At 40.6% G+C, this 25,231-nt stretch overlaps 1 protein-coding gene across 1 annotated transcript in view; it reads right to left on the bottom strand.

The window, feature by feature from the left end:
* The window catches only part of BARD1 (BRCA1 associated RING domain 1), a 53,193-nt gene that overhangs the window by 20,738 nt on the left and 7,224 nt on the right, over positions 1–25,231 (bottom strand). Inside the window, exons 2-6 of the mRNA XM_026087976.1 lie at positions 25,066–25,122; positions 21,471–21,616; positions 11,829–12,853; positions 4,208–4,288; positions 3,334–3,506 (exon numbers count right to left, since the gene is read on the bottom strand). Coding sequence (XP_025943761.1) covers positions 3,334–3,506; positions 4,208–4,288; positions 11,829–12,853; positions 21,471–21,616; positions 25,066–25,122 — 1,482 coding nt within the window. The remainder of the gene's footprint in view (positions 1–3,333; positions 3,507–4,207; positions 4,289–11,828; positions 12,854–21,470; positions 21,617–25,065; positions 25,123–25,231) is intronic.

Below are 25,231 nucleotides of genomic sequence, written 5' to 3'. Positions count from 1 at the left end.
AGCGCTGCACTCCTATCTGCACATCTTGTTACCTGAGGTCTCTTGGAAAGCGGTTATACTTGCTCGCGGAGTTATAAATACTGTATATCTTAAATGAAATAATTCCTCCTGCACAAACACCAAGTGTCATACTAAATTTCAAAACCACTGCTCTAAGCAGGCTATTCAACACAAGCACTGCTTTTATTCCAGTAGGTCAACCCACCAAAACACAAAGGGACATTAAAACACAAAATGGAGTTTTGGAGAAATGGAGTTAATTCTACAGTCAAAACAGGAGCAAGACAATTTGCCTTTTTTTTTTTTTTTGGGGGGGGGGGGGAAGAGTGTTCATGCTACATATTTTACAGGGTCCCAAATAAAATTTGAATACTTTTAGCTAAGCTGAATAAATTGTGAACATGCTAAAGAAAACAGACTGAGTAACCACGCTCAACTGATGAAATTTTTCTTCCCCCCTGAGGTAATGAAGAAATACTTTAATATATGAGGATAAAGAGGGCCCTCTCCTGGGCTGAAAGTTAKCTCATTGCGAGCCTGAAGAGCCTATACAGGGACCAAAATGAATCTCCTATCATAATGCAAAAGAAAAGAAAAAAGACAAATTAACCAGTTTGGCAATACTGGTTTGGTATAGATCTAGCTTACACACTGCATACCTTTAAAGCTGTGCATGCCTCAGAAATATTCCTAAGTAAATAAACCTTTTAGATGAGATCTGATTTCTACTCATCACTGCTCAAWTTCTACTTAAGAAACCCTAGAGTCATAATGCGGAGGTGGGCAGATCCTCTTCTCAGGCACAAGGAGGTCAAGTCCAACCAGTCATGTTGATAAAAACAACTGTAACTGCACCATCTGAGCACCCGCTCTTGCCTCCTGTTCTTAAAACTGATCTGCAGGCCTCAGGGATTTGGGGAAAAAGAGTCACTGAAGCAAAGCGAGCATTTTGTCAGAGACATGACTTCATTATATGAGGGTGCCTGCATCCACTGGAAGAAAAAAAAAAAAGTTTCCATATTAAAAAGGGGTTTCCACATTAAGAAAATCCACTTACCTAGACAAATCCAGCCACTCCTTTCAATTAGGACAACTACCAGAGRCAGTAGCAGGACAAAAAGATTTGCTAAGTCATGATTCAGGGAAAGTACACGGCACAACTCACTGTCACAAAACTAGCAGGGCACAAAAAAGGAGGGAGCGAGCCAGGAAACGGGCGCTCTTAAGCCTTGGCCACTTTCTTCTTGTTTACACTGTTTCTTGGTAATGGTTGGAAGAGCTGGGTAAAGTCTTACTTYTCAAGCCTCAACATTTTGCTTGTATGCCCCTTCTTTCTGATGTTTCTTAAGCTCTCTGTAAAACGGAAAAACCTTTCCATCATTACTGCAGTAGTAATACGCACAGTAACATTTCAGCCAGAGTTATGGAGAGCTACAGAAGATTCAGAAACCTCTTTTTTCYCCTAAAGTCGGGGGAGCAACTGGATTTTTGCTAAAGCCTTTGGGGCTCCATTTGCAAGACRAATGGAGGCAAAGACCAAGGAAGACTAAATTTGCTCCCGAATGGATTTTGAGGAGGAACTCGCTCCCCTCCGCTCTCCCCCCCAACACAAACCTGTTTAAACATAATTATAGCTTCTTAGTGCTTTTGTGGATACCAATCACATAAGAGCTTTTTGCTATAGACATTTAAAGTTTCTTACTAGACATTCAGCTGAAAAGCTACTTGAGTGCCTAAGAAAATATATATAATCACACACAAGAGATTCTGAACACCCTGGAGATTAAGTCAAGAACATTGCTCATTTAGAGACCGTAAGAAGCCATTTTGGATACTTAGAGGTACTGCAAGAGGTAGATAGTTTCCTGAAACGTATCAAAATTAGCAGAGTTGTGACGTATCTCATGYCACACCATTTTAACATACAGCTGAATATTGCCTGTATTCAGTGAAAAGCTAAGCCAAAATGAGACTGACACAAATCTTTCCTTCAATGATTGAAAAGCTTCTTTTTCAACAAAAGGTCATGCTTGCTCATGCAAGGCAAGCTAAAACAGGTTCAGCTTTATCTCAGTTTGGGAAAACACATGCAGCAGGGTCTGTAAGGCTAGTAAGAGACCTGTGAAGCCTAGTGTCGGCATTCGGGGATTCTGCTGTGCAAGTCTCCGGTGCAACTCTTTGACAGGACTTGAGCACCGGAAGCTGTTGTCTGTGCAATACTTCAAATACCAGACAGAGAAGCAGTAAGTGTCACACAACCGGTCACGGATACTCAAGTGGCTTGAAAATTAGCCTCTGAAGTTGTCAGCTTTTCCAGGTGTAATGCGCTGGTCTTTGTCGTTCAAGAACACAGTGAAGATGAACAACTGACCCTTGTTTTACTTTTTCAGGCTGAAGTTTTTTTACTCCAGTATATTCAAGACTAGGATTGTTTTTGAAAACATCACGCTTTTCAGTAGAATACCTTATTTCTGTAAGTTTCTAGAGCAAGTATTGTGAAAGCAGCTGAAGTGATTAAACTGAACTTGCTTACCCCTCTTCATGCAGCTGGCAAGGAAATTCATGTCATGCAAGACTTCATCCTACCATCATGTTAATACATATAAGTATCTAATGACAACACGCATTGGACCCAATTATAAATTTTATGCAGTTCCTTGCACAGYGATACCACAATACCTAAAACCACATTTAGTGTCTGCAATACTGGTAGCTTGCAGGGCTATTCACAGATTAACAGATACTTTAGCACCTCACATATATAAAGGCCAAAATCTTTGGAAAGCTTATCAATACAGAGAATTCACTGAGAATTAAGCTTTTTCTTTTTTTTTTTCTTTCCTTTTTTTTTTTTTAAACACATGGGTGAGGGTTTTTATTTATTAAAAAGCATACCAAGGATTTGTGCTTTGAACCAGAAGGGGGGGGGGGGAGTAGAAACAGACTGAGTTTTGAGGATTTTCATTTTATCTACACCATTTGCGAAGGTAGGAGACACAGGTCTGAAACACTCAAAGCAAGTAGTGCAGAAGACAAACAGCTGTACCAATTCAAAGCTCATCTGGTTCAAGTTACATACCTCAGCTATTTGAGACTCAGATGTCTTAAAGAAAAGCTTAGGACAAACCAAATGCAAAAGAGAACACCTTGAAAAGGGGGACATATGCATAGTGGAGCATATGATGTTTAACACACACACACACACCCCCCACACACATATTGCATAGTAAACTGCATATATTGTATTAATAGCTTTGGTTCATATTTAACACACTCCAGAAGTTGTAGGTGTAGCTAATGCTACAGTTAAAATAACATTTCACATCTACTCACACTGCATCACGGGAGGCACCATGCAAAAGCAGCAGCTCGACAATGTTCACGTGCCCATTCCTGGCAGCGTCGTGAAGCGGGGAGTCATTCTGATAGCCRGTAGTATTCACCCGTGCTCTGTGTTGCAGCAACAGCTCCACCACCTCTTTGTGCCCATGATTACAAGCCTCGTGCTAGTTGAGTGAATTCATAAGTAGTGTTATAACCCAAATGAAACAGAATTAAGAGGAAGCATCTCTGTCACACAAATTAACACACTTTTTAAACATCTCTCAGTAGATGGTCAGGGAAGATGATGCAAAGACACTGCATWACATTCCTGACATGAATTAACTTTGGAACCTGGTACTAATAAAAAAAGCATAAAAAGGAACTGAACAAAGACCAATTGTGTACAAATCAGACTATAGAGGGAACAAAGCCTCCCAGATTAGACTCGGTCAAGGGTGCTCTTCAGAAAAGAAGTTATGGCTGAAAAGAACCTTTTATTTATTTGCTGTAATTCAAGTGTGCMACACACTTCGTTCAACAACTTGATATACTTCCAAAATGGTAAAACCAGCTGAGGGCATTAAGAATCCAGAAAACGTACACATTGTAGAAAACGATCATGGGTGAAACTGCAGACATTTGCAGAATCACAAGCTGATAAACTTGTTGACMTGTCCTACCCTAGCAAAGGAAAGTTGGATTTGGGCAGGACAGTAGTTGCTAATAACAAATCCTTTTACACTTATTTATTATCACTTCTTCACTCTGCACACATTTAGGTGACAATGAATTATGGAAAGGGGACTAAAATATAAAAGAGGACAGAAGGGATGAAATGAAAGCYGATCAAAAGATAAGATGACAAAAAACCTACAACACTCACCAGTGGTGTCCAGCCAGCATTGTCTTTAACATTAGGATCAGCTCCATTTTTCAGCAGCTGTTCAACAGCTGCTAAGTCACCCTACACAGGGAAAAAAAAAGTTATCATTAAGAGGTAAAGATATACTACAAAAAAATAAAAAAGATGCAGATAAATTTTTATCTTGACAGTTCCTGAATGGAAGACTTATCACTGCATTTGTTTTGAAACTAAATTAAACTGGCTTGGAAACCATCACTATTTATCAACACTGTATGTGCAGAAGTACCTGCACATTTTACTTAACCAAGGAGCAGTGCGAGTTAGGCGCAGATGACAGTCTTAATTCAAAATACATAGCTGGACAAGTCTGTGCTGATTACAATCTACTCACTAGAAGTGACTGCAAGGATTAAAGTCAGGGCCATTTATTCAGAAGTTGAACATCCTTCAAATTGGAATTTTTTCAAATTATTCTAAATAACTGGCTAGAAACATGCCTAGGTAAAATAGATTAACATGTCTGACAAGCTATAAACTGTAGCTCCTCAAGTCAAAAGGAAAAATGGAAGTGTTTCTATTTAACACTGCAATTATACCTATGCTGAAACAGGATGAACCTTTATGTCTGGCAGTTTACTGCCGTAGCTTTCATTTGCATGTCTGCATTTGCAGAAAAGTACTTGGGGGGGGGGGGGAGTACTATTCTGAGGTTTTACTGTAAGGGAGGAAACGTACGTAGGAAAAGGGGGAAACTGATGCAGAGATTATGGGAACAAGAAAGAGCCTGAGCAGAAACAAGGTGAAGAAAGCAACTGGGCAGGATTTCTGAATCAAAAGTTTTGATACTCTTAAAGTCAAGCATAGGAGAAAGTTGATAAGACTGCAGTAAACAGGCAAGGAGAAGCCTCCCATGGGAGCTGAGGCATGGAAGTCTCTGTAGTGCGAGTCTTGTAAAAAGCAGGCAAAAAGGAAGTCCAAGAGACTGGAAGCAGAYGGACTCCGAACTCCTCTCTCCCTTCTTCTTGGAGCAGTCCCCCAAGCAGCCAATGCACCCCCCCCCCCATCTCTGAAACACGAGATAGCTTTAATCTTCTATTCTTCAGTTAGAAAAAAAATACTAAGACGTCAAACTCTGCTCAGCAGAAATGAATCCAACATGCAACAAATGTAAACTCAGAATTCACACGCACACAAAGCTCAGACTCGCTGGCTTTACCGCAGTCAAGCAAAGTAACATATCAGAGTTGAGTTCCACGCGTTATATTCACAATCTAGGTGTCCCAGAAAAATATTACGTTTTAAGCAACTAAAGAATATGCTGCTTTGTCAGAATACTTCATGGCTGCAAGGAAACACACATATACCAAATCCGAACAGTTATTCAGAGGCAGCTTAGAGCTATCAACATTATATCGTTTTCTATGGACAGGAGATACAATTACCGACAATGAGCAAGAGCTGAGCTTATCTTTAAAAGTTAAGTTTGCAAACATCTACCGCAAGGGTCTGACATTTCAACAGTACTCCTACAGGGCAGTAAGCATTACAGAAAGCAAAATGTTGTCACCTCAGTCATAAACGGAACTTGCTCCCTACAACTTGCAACTAGCCCTAAGAGTGACGGAAAGGGAAGTGATTCTTCCAGTTACTCTGTACAATGACCAGGTAGGTGCTGTCAGTCAGGATTGCAAGTGATTTGTCAAGAAAATTGTTCATAGCCTRTAAATTGGAAGAAGAAATATAGCCAGAAATTAAGTTCTCAATTCAAATCCATGGAGCATGCTAGGAAGACATGCCTTTTATCCCCTAAGAGGTTCTTAAAATCAACTACTACATTGTGAAAATTTGGTGTAAATAAATAAATAAAAAAACCTGAAGCAGCAGCTCTTTAGCAGGCACGTGTTAGAGTCCCTCCTGCAAGGTGGTAACATCCGACAGTGATCCAAAAGAGTGCACGCTTGACACATTGACTAGGTCTATTAAAGTTGATAAGATTACTCACACACTTAAGTGTTTTGCTTGATTCTGAACCAGAAAGGCTCAGCACCGAGCAGGGCACCAACCCTACTTGTGCCAACTACAAACACCTACATACCTTCCATCTTTTCAAGTTCCTTCCCCAAAACTAAGAAAGCGTAAGGGACTACACCTACACCCAGCTATTGTTTTGAGATTACTAATTCAAACACGCTCCAAAAAGTTGCTTTGACTACTACTGAAATAGATATTTTGTACACTGAGTCTCTTGAGTTGACTTGTTCCAGCAACACCACCGTAAAAACACTGATCCCAAATACTTATGTATAGTGATGACAAAACGATCTAACTAGCTTGCTCTTCCTCTGCTACAGCTTAGAGGAGCCCTAGAGAAAACACACGGKGGGGGGGGGGGGGGGGAGTGGAAAAAGAGAAGCAAGAAGGGCATTTTCACAGGTATTAAAGACAATTCCCTCCCAATGAGAATTCAAATCCTGCAGATGCTGATGCCCAGAAAACCACCCTCACTTGGCTTGGACCATTCCATCCCCCCCCCCCCCAAACCCTAGTGTCAACTAGGTCATGAGCCTAACATAGACAGATGTCAAGAACTGCAAGCATACTTTCAGCCCTATTTAAGTTTTTCCCATTATATTTGTTACTATTTCTGTTAGCCATAGATGTTTTCCACCTAAGAGTCACCTTTAAATTAATGAAAGTGTACTCTGTCAGTTCAAAAAAGTCCTAAAGAATTGGGGCAGTACAGGAAGATGAAGCTGAAAACCTGTACCATATCAAACAACCACTCATCCCTTTATCTGCTAAAATAACCGGATACCTTCTAACTTCAGGTGAGGCAAAGTGAACAAAAACCCACTCAAAACCCAAATACATTCACTTGTTAAGTTATGGCACAGGAGGAGGAGGGAAACTAGGTTTTCTACAATTCATGATAAGTGGTGAAAGAGGGCAGAAATGAATTCAAGTCCTTGTAGTAACTGTGAACGCTCCAACCGACTGTTTCCAGGAAACAGCGAGTTTCTCACCTCAAACTTCTCTAAATTTATTTTCTACCCAGCAGTCCATTTACTAACAAGCCTAAGGGTTCAGCATAGTCATTTGTAACAGAAGGAAAACATTAAAGTTAAGTTTAACCCACCTCAGAAACAAGAGAACTAACAACTAAGCACTATAAAATAAGAAACAGCAACTTGTTTCTAAGCTTTCACATCAGTATTTGGGAAGACTGACTGCTTGGATCACAGCCAGGTTTTGTATTCTTAAGGTCTGCATGTTAAACCATGACACTACTATGTTTTTGTCCTAAGCTACCTACTGGACAGTACCCATGATCAAGGAGGCTGCTTACCACTCCTACACTGCTTGGATTTAATATTGCAGAGTCAAACTGCAACTTCGTATCCGCCTCAGGAATTACACCTGCACCTGAGTCATCCTGCCACTTTCTGCCAACAGCCCTCTTCTCTCCCAAGAAATGGATGTTATGTGCACACAGCTAAGTCACAACAAGGCCTGGAAGAAAGATCTCTGCCCAAGTGATGCATTAATTCACTGCAAACCAGCTGGCAGGAGTGCGGCTGTCCACCCCTGCCTTCTCCCCCGGGAGAGGCTGGGACCATCTGACCACGCAGCAGCACAACTCTCCCCTTGTACCTGCACACAGCTGACTACCGAAAAGCCCAAGAGAAAAGGCAGCAGGGGAGGCATTACGTCCAGGGTACTCGCACCACCCATCTGGCACCCAAAAGGAGGAACCAGACTGCACAGCTGACAAGGTCAGAGGCCCCTGAAATAGGATGCAAAACGTATTCTGCCATTGGCCATCATATATTCACAGAACCCACAAAAGTCTCTTTCTCTCTCCTTTCTCGTGTGTCATACACTCAACCTGGCAGCAAAGCAATAAAGGCAGAAGGATCTCCCAGGCTCAGAAGAACTTATCTAACRGTTATGACAGCACTAACTATAATGAACACAAGGAGTCCAGCACAGCAGGCTAGCTGGGGATGAAGCCTTCAGGAAGTCTCTTAGTCAGCTGTCAAAACTACAGGTCGCTGGAACAGAAGAGAACAACCAAAAGCAGTGCTGGCATTCCTCTGCTCTGGACTYGGACTAACCAGATGCTCTGGACAGATGCAGTTTCCTCTTTCCTCAGAAAAATGACAACTCTGCCTAATTGAATCTAACCGAGGGCATAAAAACCAAAACCTTCCCCCAGCTATGTCCTATTCACTTCTCTGTAATACCGTAGCCATTACCTTGTTGCATTGCAGTTTATTCTTCTTCTCCTTCACAGCGTTTATAACCGCAGCAACACCACGCTGTGAACCTCCCGGTCAGCTCCCTTGTCACAGCAGAAGGCGGAAGAAATGCAGACACAAATAAAACTTGAAAGACTTTACCAGAGAAGTATAAAGGATTTTTGTCTCCGTAGTAGATTTAAGGCTCCGTACTAACAAGCTAAGTCGTAAAGAGTGCTGCAGTTTGTAATCACCTCATACATGAGAGTGCCAAGCCAGCTCTGTGAGCTGCTCATTATTTTGCTGTAAAGAAATCAGATACAGAAGGGGTGTTGATGGGGCAATTTCCCATCAGTTCAGACTCTCAGGAACGCAACAGGTCACATTTTGTATTTTAACGGATTGGAAGTTTTACGTCTAATGACTATGGAAGAAGATAGACATGACTGCTGTTTACTATGAGAAGAGACGCATTTACTTTAATTTATTAGTGTAACTCAGCATTAAGCTCATCCACACTAGAATCTTTTTTCGAGAACCATTTTAATTTCAGTAAGTTTAGCATTAGAGTAGAAGTAGTAAACTGGGACAATCCCTCAGAATCATTTGGAACAGCACAATACACTTAATTTTAATGCCTGATAATGATAATTATCTCTTTTAAATAAGAAAAAAAAAGAGACAGAACTCATTTAACTTTCATTAAATTCAGGATATTAGACCATAATACAGATTCATTTTATAATTAATGAAGTCCCAGAGAATTAGACTTCATTCCATTTTGAGGAGAGCAGCTACAAGACTGCTTCCCATTACACACATGGAAAAACATGGTTGGCTATGGAAACCAAAAAGAGATTTCTTATATAAGAGAGATCAGGAAGAAAAACACTTCTTCCAGAAACAGAGATCTGACAGGGTTATTAAAAAAAAAAAACCACCACTGTGCGAGCACACATACAAAGCCTAATATTTTCAAGACCAGCTCCTCCAAGAGACACAGATTTATCAGTTCCATCGCCTGTTACGTGTACTAGCGGGGTTCTACAGGTTGGGAGGATGATCTGGAAACACACAGGTTATACTGAAGATACTTGCATGCAGTAATGTTTGTTGTTTTTCCCCTCCACCCCCCTTACATTTGCCACCTCCCCCCAGCAGATCCTTGGCTTTGCAAAGTAAGAAGCCTGCAAAACCATCACCAGCATTTGTCTGGAAAGACTAACTCCTCACATACAAGCTGCCTTGAGCAAACTGATCTTAATCCCTGCYGTCATGGGCTAGTAACTGTGTACACATTTACTGGCTGTCAGGTAACACAGCAATTTCTTAAGAATGCCCTAATATACCCCCTAATAATGAAGCTTTGCAACAAGAGCAAAGAACACAGATAAGAGGAGATAACCCGTATTACCTCCTTCTACAGATGAGGAGCTGAGGTTCAGAGACAGCGGAACAACTTTCTCTGGATTGAATCTGAAGTTTAGTAGTCCTAGAACTTGAAGATACATGTAACTGAACTAAGACCACAACTGGAATACCACTCTCCTTGCCTTACTTTAACTACTATATTTAAAAGACAGWGGTAGCTTTAGGATCACCCTGAAGCCCTAGCTAGTTAACCATGCCTTATCAGCAAGCATCTCTTAATGCAAATGGCATTAAGGGATTAATAACACAGCAGCACTAACAAGGAGCAGAATCAACTTCCCACTTCTAGTGCAATAATTATAAACAGAAAAAAATGCCAAAAACACTCTACCAGATAGAATTCATAACCTGGATTAAAAAAAAACCCCAAAACTACCAGACCCACCAAAAAACCCACCTCTTGTTCAGGTGTCAGCCCACCCCATCACCTTCGCTACAGCTGGAGTTCAGCTTTTCACCCACCCTCAGACAGTGCTGCAGCAAAGCCAACAAGCAGTGCCAGCTGTACTACCAACCTTGAACAGACCCAGAGAACAAGCATGTGATGGCTATAACATCACCTGTTTAATTTTCCCTGTTTGTCTTCAAAATCCTTTGCAGTCAAAAACCAACTGCTTGGCATACCACTGCATTTACTCCAAATTTCCCAATAAGCTGCACAGACATTCTCTCTTCTTAGATGAAGCGCTTGCTTCCCAGAAACGTATGAGACACTGCTGGAAATCGCGCCTGTGTGAAAACTTATCAAGGCAGCCCAATTTTTCAGAACCAGTCGTGATAACACTGCTTAGAAATTCCCAGTAAAACATGCAAGCATAATTATTCTTCCATTTGCAAGCAGTGCTTTAGTAACTAAAGTGGAATTGTGAAGGGAGGTAAGAATAACAAGAGGAGCAGCTTAAAATAATATTGAGGGGGGGACATAGTTATTTATCAAGAAAACTCCTTGTCTCCACAAATAAAATGCTACATAAATATCAGCATGCTTACAGGTGAATCATTTCTACCAGTGCAGGCATTTTATTAATACAGTATTTCTGTATTATGATTTAGCACAAATTACATTTAAGTTGCCAGAGTACCAACTCTTTGAAATGACCTCACAGGAAAGAGCTGCCATATTTTAAGCCCTCACTTGCTTGTTCGGTGCATTTGATGAGTTTGACTGTAAGCATTCAAATTCCCTCATCTGTGTGCAGCTTTTACATAGCAGTAGGGGAAAGAAACGTTGCAAAGCCCATGAGATTCTACCTCTGCAGAAACTAGCTAAGACAATAATTTAACAGCAAGATAAGTGGAGGTGTCATTGCAAGAATAAAACGAAGGCTACATAAAAGCAAAGTCCACAAAGAACATCCTAACTCCTTCTTCGTGCTCTGTCTATATTATCTGTGGGGACAGCGTCCAGGCTAGGCTACAGCACAAGAATCCCAGGGCACAGCATTTTGTTCCTCTCGAGCGAACACTTGCAGCAGATGGAAGATCTCAAAGATTCTGGAATACTTAAAGTTAACTCTGTGCAACCTTAGTGGATATTATGCAAGTAATTCAAATCCTGTCCTGGCTGTGTTATCAGGTCAAGTTGAAAYCCATCAGGATCAGCTGGTAGGATCTGAAATACCCAGCTAAACTCAGAAATTTTAACAAATCAAAGACCACCTTCTGGCATATAAGGCCAAAATATTTTATTATTTCCCAGACCTCATAAGCATAACCAACACTGAAATACATTGAAATTCATGGATAATTATCTTCAAGCATTCCCACAGTCACTTCTTTGTGAAGTCAAAAAATAATAATCAGGCTGGGAACTCTCCACCTAGAAGAGCAAGACCACAAAAAAAGTCCCCACCACCACCCCCCACCCCAAAAGTAGGATGTGCTGAAATGAACGGTTTTGACATATTTTTAACACAGCATTGTCTTTTTAAACCTTTGTTTTAAGTTGAAATAAAAGATGACAGTCCTACCTTGATGGAAGCAACATGGAGCAAAGTCTCTCCTTTGTAATTTCTTCTGGCAATCGTGTTATTACCAGGAGACTTCAACACAGAAGGACTGTGTGGTATTCCTATCTGATTACAAGTCTTAGAAGTAGATGGAGTAGAGGGAACTTTTGAAAGTGAAGGACTATTTATTTCTTGAGAGACTGCAGAGCTTCTTGTCTTCATTAAGGTGTCACCAGCGAGTTTTGATACAGAAGAAGAAACATGAACTGGACTTTTGTTTTCAGCCGCCGGGGAGATAGGACAGCCCTGAGGTAACTCCTCTAAGCAAGCCTCTTGACTGCCTGAATTCCTAATGTTCCTCTCGGATCTTCTTGGTCTTTTAGACTGAGAAGTAACTGGAAATCTGAATTGCTCCCTTCCACGTTTTAAAGGCGTAACTTCATTTTCTATTGACAGTGGTTTCTCTGGAGCACAAAGTTCTTCCTTACTGCCTCGTGCAGGACACGCAACCTCACTGATATCTTTCTTTTCCGAGGATCTCACCTGTGGGGATATTTCCGTATCTTCCATATTTTTGCTGGAATCAGTTTCCTTCACGGATTCCTGCTGAAGTGTCTCCTCAGGGTTATTTGGTTCTGGGGTACATAGGACTACTGGTTGACTGCAAATAATCACACACTTTTCCTYATTGGAGATCTCCTCCTCAACTCCTCCTTTCTGCTCAAGCTTCTCTAAGCCCCACACTTTGTTGATGTCTGCTAAACGTTTTCTCTTCATCTTCTTACTTAGTTTCTGTGTTGGCTTTTTGGCCTGTTTGGAAGGCTTTTCGGCCTGTTTGGAAGGCTTTTCATGAGGAGGGGAAGGAAAGAAATCATAAATTGAAGATGGGTCTTGACAAACTTTATCGCTTTTAGTTACTGGCTGACTCTTGTTCAGGATGCACCTAATCTTCCTACTTCTTGGGCTGAACCACATCTTTATCTGTTCCTTCTTACTCTTTGTTTCACAGTCTGGGTCTGTTGGTACAGATACATCTTCTGCTGAATCTAAGCGGGGCAGGAAAGAAGAAAAATAGTTTGCACAGTATTCTTCAGCAGAAGAAATAAAACACACAAAAAAAACAGAAACTAATAACTGGCGAAGAGTTACTAAATACAACCTGTGATGCCTTCATTTCTTCTGACGAGACATGTAATAGCTTTAACTAAGCTGGCAAGATCAATAAAGGAAGAAAAAAACCCACAGCACCTAGAGTTCAGGGATCCCAAATGCAGCTAAAGCTACCCGCTAGGCAAGTGAGCATCCTGGGAGGGAAGTTTCACAGAATCACTGAGGTTGGAAGGGACCTCTGSAGATCATCTAGTCCAACCCCCCTGCTCAAGCAGGGTCACCTAGAGCACATTGCACAGGATTGCATCCAGGTGTGTTTTGAATATCTCCAGAGAAGGAGACTCCACCACCTCTCGGGGCAACCTGTTCCAGTGCTCTGTCACCCTCACAGTGAAAAAGTATTTCCTCATGTTCAGATGGAAGTGTCTGTGTTTCAGTTTGTGCCCATTGCCTCGCGTCCTGTCGCTCGGCACCACTGAGAAGAGTCTCCTCAACACTTTGGGTTCACGAAGCAGCACAGGCACACCAGAGGTCTGACCAGGTTACGGATAGGAGAGAAACTGGTCCTCTAACTGGATTTTACCTGGAAATAGGGAAAAATCAGGCTGTGCATACACATGCACAGCACAGATGCGCTACATTTTTCTAAAAAAAAGATTTTAGAGTCCATATGAAGTGTTAACAATTCAAAAGTCAGTAACAATCAGATCAGTTCAGTACACTTCAGAAAAGCAAATGATTTAGTTAACATTATTTATCCATTTGGAGATGCACGGTTCTAGCCAAGTCTCAATACTAAAAAAAAAGTACACACAAAACGATCAAAAACACACAGACACACAGAAGAAGAGTAACTGTAAGTACACAGTCAAACATAACATCCTTAAAGTGTTATACTTTCCTGACAAATTTTGACTAATTTCACGGATTCAGTGGATGAGTCAGAGGAATATACAAAATCTCTAAGTAATTGTGTCTTATCATCTGATTCTTTACCCCTTGGTAGTAAATAATTCCAAGAAAGTTACACTTTGTGATGATCTTAAACTTTTCTTTAAATAGATGCAACAGAGCAATTTCATGTAAATCAAAGCATGCAGCACATTATAAATCAGTAACTAAGACGACAGAGGAATATCCTGTAGTGCCTATGCATAAAGTAACTGTTGAGAGCAGGAGCTATAAACAGTCTCCTCAATGGCTTAAGACTAAATTAAGGAGTACAGAGTGACCTTTAAGTTAACAGCTAATTTAATTTGACGGCATCTCTCTCAGTGCTGGTGAATGCTAAAAACGAGTCCTTACAGATTCTTTCTTGGAAACCTATCTTGCTTTAGGTTACTCGGACAAGTTTTCTGAAGTAAATGGGAGGCTTATTACTGTGTGAAACTTTGGATCTTGGGACATTTGAGCAGTGAGGGTATCTCATCCTTTTGGTTGCCTCCAACCACAGGGACTAAACTACCGTTCACAAAAGTCTCCTTAGTGATGTGGAATGTTCAGAATCACAAAACCAATATTCATTTTGCCTAGTGAGGCAGGTTGGGTATTATTACTTTTTTCAATAGCGCTAAAACCAAGATTTTTTTTTTTTTTTAACATTCTTGAAATAAAAACCTGTGCAAAGCCTTGAGTATTAAAAGTGAAAGACAGACTCTCTGCAACCTTATTATTTTCATTTCAGTGAACTAACTCTGTAATGTAGTTTTTCTTCTCCATACCTTCTCTTCCATTTTTAGTGTTAGTAACTACAACCTGTTTTCCATATCAGGCTGTAATAAATCACAGTATCAGACAAAACACAGTCCCAACCCCTAACCCACAAAAAAACAAGTCTGAAATTATTTCACTCAAAGCAGAATTGCATAGCTAGTCATTCAACACCAAAATAAACATTTCAAGGTTAAATGTTTCCTCAATCTTGATTTAAATTACTCTACTTATCTCTTGAATTGAAATATGCAAGGTATTGGGAGACTCAGCTAGCAGGATATGTAAGGCATCAGACCAAAACTGCCTTTAAGGATACAGCTTGAGGCTAGCTAATCAGTCATTTGGGTATCCAATAAAAACTAGAGCATACAGGCAAGACAGTTGTCATGTACAGAACTGCAACTATTTGGTTTTCCTTTAGGGCAGGGCTTGGTGCAAATGGAAAAAAGCATCGAAATTGAGACTGAAGTCTCATAACTAGCTAGCCTCCAGAAAGATATCACATCCAGTTTCATTCCGACAATAACATCTAAAAAAAGGAAGAGCTTGATTGCAAACAGATGCAAAATATAAAACACAGTTACTATTTACTTGTCTTGCCTTCACTGTTTACACAACTAGCAGATTTCCTTCTAAAATATTTACCTTGCTAGAACCATCAGTCATCTCCAAGTGCAAGAATGAAATCAGCTTGCAAAAGCAATGTGTGCAACAATTTTATGGCTAAAATTTGTTTTGATGCTTATAGCACATTAAGACTTTAAAGTCCAAGTGACAAATGCAATCAAAGGCACTGTCCTTCAGAAGCAGGATCTAAAGTAGCATAGCACAATTAAGTATGTACACTGGAAGCTATGTATGTACCACTTCTGGCAYTAAGAGAGCTCGTGAAATATCGATCACAAGGGTTCTTAAACTGAGCTGTTCATTACTGGTTGCTCAGCAGGGACATACTAGTCAGGTTATTAAAAACCTGCTAAAAATACACCAAGTAAATACTCTCCTAGGATTATTTTTCTTATATACAACTTCTTTAGGTATATAAGGGAGGTAGCATGTTTTAAAGGAGGGGAGGCATTCGTGCAATTTGATCAAAAAGTCATCTATATTGTGAAAGATCTCCTGTCACATACTGAGAGGTCAACCATGCAAACCTAGGGAATCTCCACAGCCTACTAGGGAGGTTACTGGCATTTCTACCATGATGCTGTTTCTGGACCATTCTCCAAAAACTCTATCTTTCAGAGTAATCTGTACCTAATATCAACTTTATTTGAACAGCTTTGAAGGGAAGTTCTTGCAGTTTAATATGTAAATGTTCATTTATATAAAGAGGGTATTATCTGATAAGTGCATTCAGGTGAACTACCTTCAGAGAAAACTGCTCATAGAAAAATCGATCCAAAGAAACTCCTTGCTGCCTCCAACTTGAAAGCCAATCAACAGAGCTTGCATCTCAACAGGAATGAAAAAATTGACTGTCTGTGATTAAGATTTAATTCTGCTTATTAATACACAACTACAAGTCACTCCCCCATTCCAAAATGTTAGAGATGCACTGAGACACAAGGTAAATCAGTAGAGCCTTCCTCATTAAGTTTAGATTACTTTATGCATTTGCAATAGTGTAAAGACTATGTGCAGGAGCGGTTAGTATTAGAACTGGCCTATAATAATTGCAACAAATTTAGTCTGCATTACCTACGTATTAAATGTAACATTCATTTACATGATGTGCTAACTGAAGTCTCTCTATTCACTAAGTTACTTCTTTGCACTAACAAACACAAGTTTCTTCATGCTGACATTCAATAAAATTCAACTCCTTGAGTGTTAAAAGGGTTCAGAATAGACAAAAATATTAGGAGCTACACAGTGCCTTGCAACTGGAGAACTATATTTCCAAGTTCTGCTGTGATGCAATAACAGGCTAGAGCAGGAAAAAAAGAGCAATTAGAAAATGTGGCTTAGCTATCATTAATCTGCATCAAAGGAATATAATGATGCACATTGTGTGCCTTTCAAATTATTCTCTATTATGGGTTTCAGAACAGAAGTTGAGAAATCTCTTTGACAAACTAGTCCCTTATTAAAAATCAAAGGGAAGTGCTTTAGTACCATCTGTGCAACATTAGTGCCTTCACTGAAGAATGATTATTTTGGAAGTTAAGTATTTAACATGGGGGGGGGGGGAGGAAGAAATTCCAGCTATTCAAACACTCATCTTTAGCTATTATGAAAAATGTCATAGCATATATGAAATGCAGTGTAATCTGTTACAGCAGGAGTTCAACATCTTCCCCTCCACATCAGTAAATRAGAAACTAAATTGTGATGCTAGAAAGGCTAATCAAAGTTGATTTGTCTTACTGTCCACCAGCATCAACATGAGCTTAAGAAGATTTGACCAACACCTGCAAGGTCAAGTTCTCTACAAGAAAGGGGGAAAAGAAAATAGAAGACTTTCAGTTTGGCTCTGTTAGTCTGAGGCAGATTATGTTATGAAGAATAAGGTAAAATCCTCTATAAATGGTTAAAAATAAATTCTCACAGATTTTTCTGACAAAGTGCACCAAACTGAGAAAATCTGCTGAAGTATTTAGAAACTCATTCTGAAGAGCATTACTGTAAATCAACCTTCTTTTTCACTAGTATGCTATATACTATGTCCATGATTCGACAAGTTCTTCCTAAWTACCCACCTTAATTACAGTAATTTTACATTTTAGGGTAAACACACGTAATAAGTCTCACTTGGAAAGGGAATCATCCAATCCTGAGGGATGGCAGACAGGAAATGAAAATAATCCAAGGGCTAATAGGTCCTTTCCTCCTCCCAAAGGAGAGGACATTTGTATTCTACAGAAGGCTGGAAGAGAGACAAGACCATTCAATACTAGTCACTAGCTACTGCAGCAACTACCATATTCTCAGGACAAAGATGCTTAATGTCTTTCTGCTAGAACGTTTGTAGACGTCCTCAAAACATGTAAGYGCTCAAGATTAGCCACAGAGTAATTATACACTGGTTTCATCAAAGATGTACTTAATCTTGTAAAACAAAGCATTCCTGATCTTTTACTGGCTAAATGGAACAACTTCAGATTTTCARCTTAATTTTGAACTTAATTACATACACATGAATCAAAAGTTACACCCCCATCTCATGGTGAGATAAACTGMCAACACGTATTGCTACCTTCAGGATGTTTCTTTCAACACTCATTTTATTTTAGTACATTTAATGTAGGGTATGAAACCTCTTTAGAAAAATCTGGATCCTATTTCTTATTAGATTTACACCATTTTACCTAGCAATTGAGGAGAGACCTTCTTCTTTTAAAGAGCTGTATGCAAGTTGAAGAAAAGTTTGTCCAGAGAGGCACGCTCTTGCAGACTTATCAAATCATTTTAAGCTGAGATGCAGTTGCTGATTGCTTGCATGTCCAAATCTGTTTCACTATGAAGTAATAAAAATCTGTTTAAGCTTGTCCAGCATTGAAGTGAATTTGGAGCATCCCCACACGTCTCATACAAAGAGGGGAAAACATTTTAAACTGCTCCAACTACATCCACATCAGCATTTCTTCTGTTCTTTGGCTTAAGCCTTTCTTCCTCAGTCAAAAGGAAGAGAACTCCAGCCTGGATTGAAACACGCTTTTTCAATATAAAAGAAATATCTTAACAACAGCTTCCAAAGGTAGCGGCCTAGAACAGGGAATGAAAGCTTGTCCTATTAAAAAAAAAAAAAAAAAAAAAAAGGCAAAACCCAGGAAGCCAATAGAAATGTCTTGCCACAGACCTTGGTCCGTGTAACTTCCTCAATACTTCAAATACACAGCTCCAGGCAGAAGAAAAGAAACATTCCCTTTTCTCCCATCTTCTGTGTTGTTTATCAGCACCAAAAGCTTTGCCAGCGTGTCATTCTTGCTCAGCTGAAAAAGTACACTAGTTCGAGTAACAGGAGAAAGACTCCTCCTGGCCTCCATTTTCTCAGCTGTCATTCCACCAGCTAGAGCTCAGGGCAATACTAATTCATTCCTTTCGAAGGAGCTGCCTTTTTTTACGTTAGCCTATTCGCAAGCATATTAATGGCTTTTGTTGAATTGGCACCTACAGATAGATTGGCACCTGACGTGGCATCAGCCACCATGCGGGATACCTTCGACTCACTTTGCTCCTCAAAATCTCTAGCTCTAATGTTGCCAACATGCCATCTTTGAAGCCAGCCAGCTTCTCGCTCCCATGGGTAACTACCCTTGTAAAGGCCCAACGCCAGACACCAGCAGTGAGGAGGCCACAGTTTCCCTTGCCACAGCCTAAGGATACAACATCTAACAAACAAGTTCCGAGCTGCAGCTTTTGCTACCCGTAGCTTGCATTTTCAAGCCAGTTCTACATTCAGTCTATTTGCCAGTTCCGCTGCAGTCCCTCCGGTATTATTCTATAATGTCATTTGTTCTTCTTCCCTTTAATTTAAAATAGAAGTATTAGCTGTTTTCTGCAGTCTCTCCCAAATCATTTGCTGCCGCTTCTTAAAGCAAACACACTGTTTGGCAAAAAACCACCCCATCCCAACGGGATACCAAGTGAGATCCCTCTCATGTGAGCTGTAGAACACGATGGTACAGGGCTTTTCATACGTGAAATATTCAACACGGGCACTTAACCCYGCCCTTTTAAACCACAAGAGTTCTGCATGTTTCTAAAGACAACACAAACACATCCCTTGCTGGGCTGACTGAATTTGTCTTTTTAGATTAAAAGATGGGTAGTATGACTCATTTTCCTTAGAAACTTCACTGACAACAAGGGTCTCAAACAGAAGSCTCAAGACAAGCCACAATTGTCTCAAAACAAATGCAAAAGGCATATAAAACAAATACATAAAAACATCCCTATTGCAACTGCTTCCCTTTCTTTCTTCAACAGAAAGATTGATTTTCAGTCTGTTTCCTTTACTGGAACATAAATTACAATTTCTGACCTTTCAGGGAAGAAGAAAAAAATTCTGCAGGAATCTGGTAAAAATACAGTGCTCTTAAAAACATGAAAGTMACCCCTTAATAAGAAAGGCCCCGACTGTCCAAACTCACACACACACATTTATTTCGTTTCGTAAATATTAACTTCAGGACATTTATGCTCTCCAYGGAGAGCAACAGAGCAGTTCAGAGTGGCAAGAAACCCTAAAGGATTAGCTTGAAAAGTCTCTGGAGGTACAGCATGCTGTGATTTGTCACAGTGGGACACATGATTGATTGTCATTAGAGGTGTGGACATTTACTTACTGCATCCAAAGCGTTTATGACAGTGAACTATTATCACCTCTCAGATTTTTTTTTACCATAACTAAAGTACGAAGCATCCAAAAGACCATTAATCCTTAATACAGGATGAAACCTAAAAGTGATAAAGTAATCTCCTACATCAGCTCATAATTTTAGCTCTAAATAAAACCATCTCCACAGAGGCAGACACAGAAATTGAAGTTTAAGTTAAAACACAAGGAAGGACACAAGACAGYCTTATTTTGGTCTTTGGTTTAACCACACCGTGCAAACCTTTTCAGAAGCACTATGGGGTTAAATGCATTATTTAAAGTTCTATACAACGAAAACTCAGACCAAAAGTAACTTACGCAAGTTTTTCCATTTATAACAGTTCTCCAAAATGTCTAAACAATAACAGTAATTGTAACAGATTGTATTTGAAATACTGTATTTATAGCATTACAAGCAACTCCTCTCAGAGATTCTCTTATAGCTGTACTTTGAAAAGCCTTCACCTCTTAAAATGTTTCCCTGAAATCCCATTTAAGCCACCATCTACATTTTCTATGCTCCAGAACATTTAATCACCATAGGATTTTATATCTATATATAATTTATTCCTTTGCAGTTGGACATAGGCTTCTAGCCTCAACACTTCAGTAATATCTACACATTTCGATGTCAACGAAGAGCTATTGCTTAAATAAATGTGAAGGCGCTGATGGGATTAGACAAGAAAAACCCTCTTATTCAGACAAATATATTAGMAAACAACAATAAAGGAAGAATTACCATTTCTGTATCTGACAGCTAAATTAATGTTTTCTCAAACTTGGTATTACAAAAAAATGCTTCTCTCTGTGCTCGCAGAAAAGGCATGAAGTGAAATGAATGCAGGTGAATGTGTTTTTTCTACTTTGACAGTCAGCCTAAAATTTGGTAAGGAGCTGAATTCCTAGAGTATGATCTTCCTAGAGTGGGATTCTAGCAGTCAGCAGAGACAAACTTCTGTCGTAGGAAACTAGCTGATGTTTGGGATCAGAATGACATAAGTGAACCAAGACCTGCTTCCTTCCCCTTTTAGGCAGGGAGCATGGATAGGTTACCACGTGCAAAACCTAACCCAAAGATTACTGGGACACTGTGTGCGCATCTTGGTGCATTAATGGATTAACGCTTTAACAGGAGCCCCCCTTAAAGAAGGTTACACTGCAAAACATTACACATTTGCACCCCCCTAGGAGCACATAAGATAACTCGTGTCCGTCTGGTTTGTGCAACTAACTGCCACATGACTTAGGAACGTACCCTAATTTCATCTAATTTTGGAAGACAGATTCTAATGAATTATGGACGAACCTGCTCATGCAGATTTCTTAGTAAAAACAGATTTGAAGAATGAGCAATCCATACCGACAGTTCTCTTCAAATCAAATCTTCCAAACACGACTCAGAACAACCTTTCAGAATCTTAAACAGGGCTGCACTGCTTGTTCTCTAAAAGCATGTGAAATGAAACAGAGCAGTCTGGATTCAGTGGATGTCAGAGACCCAAATCTGCTCTTACCTGACGTGTCCTCACCCAGTAGCTGCCGCAGGTTGCTGCAAAGCTGGATCATGTTATCTAGCTGCCGGTTTATCTGCACATCTTGCACCCAGGCTGGCGTGTGGCACACCGGGCATTCTCTGCCAATGCAGTCGCCCACACAAGAGCTGAAAGTCAAACACAGGCATTCATCATCCAGTATGAATTATCTGCTATACTTGCTATCAACCATTTCACAGCCAAATGCTCAGCAAGAACCTCCGATTTTAACATTGACAAACTAGCACTGCAAAGCACACAAAACTTAGTCATAAATGCAGGAGAGGATATATTAATTCTTCTTGTGATTTGCCATGATAAAGCAAGCCAAGTCCAGAACCTTGTTAGGAGACTGTCGCCAAAAACTTTGCATCTTTCAACTCTCATACACTCACAAGCTGATCAAAATTTTCAAGATACGCTAAACACCCATTTCTGTTCATTGTCTGTGGTTGACAGTTATGCTCCAACAGTTAAAGCTYCATGTTCTTTTACACCTCAGCTAAAGCTAGGGCTATTCTTCAACTGCCTTCTGTTTTTAAATGAGTGACAGAAAACCAATCCATACTGAACTATCACTTCCACTTGTTCCTACTTAAAACTTTCTTGATATTGTGAAGTTTCATCTGTCTGAACATTTTGCTATAAGAAGTCCCACAGGAAGCCGCAGGCATTCAGAGTATTGCATGACTCTTCTCTTTTACAGTATTTATCTCGGGAGAAGATCCAGGGGAAAAACATAGRTTTACTTAGTAAAGGTCATTTAATACTTGCAGCTTCTTAGTAATACTACCCTCCYCATATGAGCCTAAAATCTTTATTCATTTGATTAGCCCAACAAGAGGACCTTAAGATTTGCTGTCTGAATTGCATAGGCAGACCCCACTGGTATTTCTTAGCTCCCATCTATCCTATTAAATATAAGCTATGACTTCACTTACCCAAGACTGGTTGAATTTCAAAAGACTCCCTGTTTGCTACCTTACCACCAACTAACACTCACAACAACAGCCAAAGCTATGAAGTTAAACGTTAGCAGACCATGCTGAACATGCGAACCAGCAGCATGTAGGTGATATCATGGCCCTGTTATCTGGACAGGAAGATCAAAGTCTGTGCATCTAGACTGCAAACATATAACCAGCTTGGAAGCTAATGGACAGTCATCCATCCCAAAAAAACAACTAATAGCATATCAGTTAACAATATCAGAAATATTATGACTGACTTCTACTGACTTCCTTAAGAGGAGAGTTATGCCAGTGCAGAGAGCYCTTCAGAAAATCTCTGCCTCTAACACCACACAATCTCCCATCTTCAATTAATTTCAAGATGGGAAACCCGCGAGATAAAAACTGCTGCTAAATGTTTGTGTTTTGTGCTTTAAGAAGCCTGCACTGAGAGGGCAAAGATGTAGCGGTTAAGGCACGGCTGTGATGACAGGGACTGAAGCAGAGTACTTGGCTTTGACATATTCTGGATGACAGGGACAAATCACTTAGAGCAAAGATGAGAACCGAGCAGCTCTCGTTCTCTAGAAAAATCCACCTCAGATCTCCCAAGTCTGTAAAAGGTAGTGTAAGGGAAATAAGGAATGACTTTTATACCACCACATTTCCTAATTACTTCTAGCTGTTGCGTTTTTACAGTCAGTATCCATTAACTATAACTAACTAAGTAGAACTACTCAGACAAAGCTGCAGGAACCGATCTTAATAAATATCCTTGTCCATATAAAACCCATGCTGAGGGAGAACCATTTACATTGTGTGACCTGATTACTGCAGTTCATTACTTTCACATATGTCAGCTCATACATCAGAAGCCTTCTCTGGCCATTCATCCACTCTTTCCCAAGCATATTAATAAGTGTCTGTCTTTAGCAATGGATCAGAATAAATTCACGTCAGAACACTGATGATTCAACCCACCCCCTAGCAAACTTGTTTGGGAAAAGATTAATCTAAATTTCCTTAGGTTTAATTAAAAAAAAAATTAATAGCCATCATGCAAGACCCTGCCATCAAAGGAGACATTAAAATTGATGACTAAAAGGTCAGACACACAAAGAGGAAAGGATCACTGCATACCAAAAAACTTGGATAACAGCAAATAAACTTTTTCTGGAGTAAGAAATAGCTGCCAGTGAATGCTTAAGACTCCTCTTCACTATTCTTTCCAGCTTTATCCATACAAACCGCATCTTCTGATGTCTTGAAAACTTTTCTAAAAATACTTCAAACAACAGTGGGTGTTCTTGAAGACCTATCTTCCAAACTATACAGGGGTTATTCAAAATAAAACCACAAGGCTTTAGGTGCCTGACAACTACAAAGTTACATTTATTAAACTACCCTTACACTAACCTTCAGCCATCCACATCACACCTGTCAAAAAGCATTTTATAAGATAGATATCAACACATTTATAAAAACCTATACAAGCTTCTGGGGGTTATTTCACAGAGCACTCTGTGTGCAGGAAGTACAAAAGGAACAAGGAACAAAAAAATTGCTTCAGAAGGCAGAAGCTTCCACAGCAATTAATGGCCAAACCTAGGAAAGAACCTAAATATCTGGATAGAAATAAATCACTTGCATGTCTTTTAATAGATTCATCCTGGGGCCAAGGATGCCAGCAGCATCATTAATATTGTTTAATCTGTTACTCCTTAAAAAGTAAGAAAATACCTTTCATGACTACTTTATTCTTCAGGCCTTTAGCACCTTAAGCTCTCATTAGAAACGCGTAGCTGAAGACAGGGAGAGAAGACAGGCCCTTCTCCACTTTCACTGGCATAGTGACTACCATATATACAAGAGGCAACACCAAATGCCCAGACTGGATTAAAAGTGGAGACAAGGACACGTTCGCCCTCATCTTTATAAAAGGCACACTGTTTTACTGGACAGCTCACATCTGTGTTTCACTGAAGCTTCTGAAGAATTCCAACAGATGACTGTTTAAGGTATATAACTGTTTTTTTTGTTTTTTTGTTTTTTTTAATAGCTCTGCGTTTGCTGTCGTACGCCATGAAAAGCACCGACACGCAGGACAGCCAGAACGCTCCCTTGCGCTCCCCAAAGGGGGCTCTGGGGCGAGGAACCACTCACCCCTCTGCCTGTACCGGGAGGGCAGGGAAGCGCCCAAAGCTAGGCCGAGAGGCTACCACCTCCTCAGGCCTGCTGGCTTGGCCAGACGTTGCCATCCTAACCCTGGTTTTTAAACACTCGGATCACTTGACAAACAACACACAGATGTAGCTTTGCCACCCCAGTGTGTTCTGACAGGTGTGATAAGGGAACGATTACACCGGCAGAGGCGAGGGCAAGTACCAAGCAGCACCCCAACCCTCTCAAGCAGGAGAAAAACCCTTGGCACCAGCCAGCACCCTCCCAGGCGGCTTTTTTGTTGTGAAGGGAGGGAGAGGGAGGAGTTGGAGGCGACGGGAAGGCCAGGGAGTTGTGTTCCCGCGCCACTAGGAGGGGGAGACCCCCTCCACCCCACCCACAGCTCCCTCCGCACCCGCCGCCCAAAGCGGCCTCGGCCGAGCAAGCCAGGTCCCCGCGCTACTCACAGGCAGAAGACGTGCTCGCACCGCCCCAGAGACACCGGCTCCCGCAGGCCACTGGCGCTGTCGGCGGGGGGGGGAAAGAAAACACCACAGCGTTAACGCGCGCCGCCTCGAGCGCCCCAACGGCCCTAACGGCCGCTCGCGCCAAACGGCCACCGGGGGGGGGAGG

This window comes from Apteryx rowi, unplaced genomic scaffold (genome assembly GCF_003343035.1).
Source record: "Apteryx rowi isolate R43461 unplaced genomic scaffold, aptRow1 scaffold_12, whole genome shotgun sequence".
Taxonomy (NCBI): Eukaryota; Metazoa; Chordata; class Aves; order Apterygiformes; family Apterygidae; genus Apteryx; species Apteryx rowi.
This window is presented reverse-complemented; position numbering and strand designations above follow the sequence as displayed.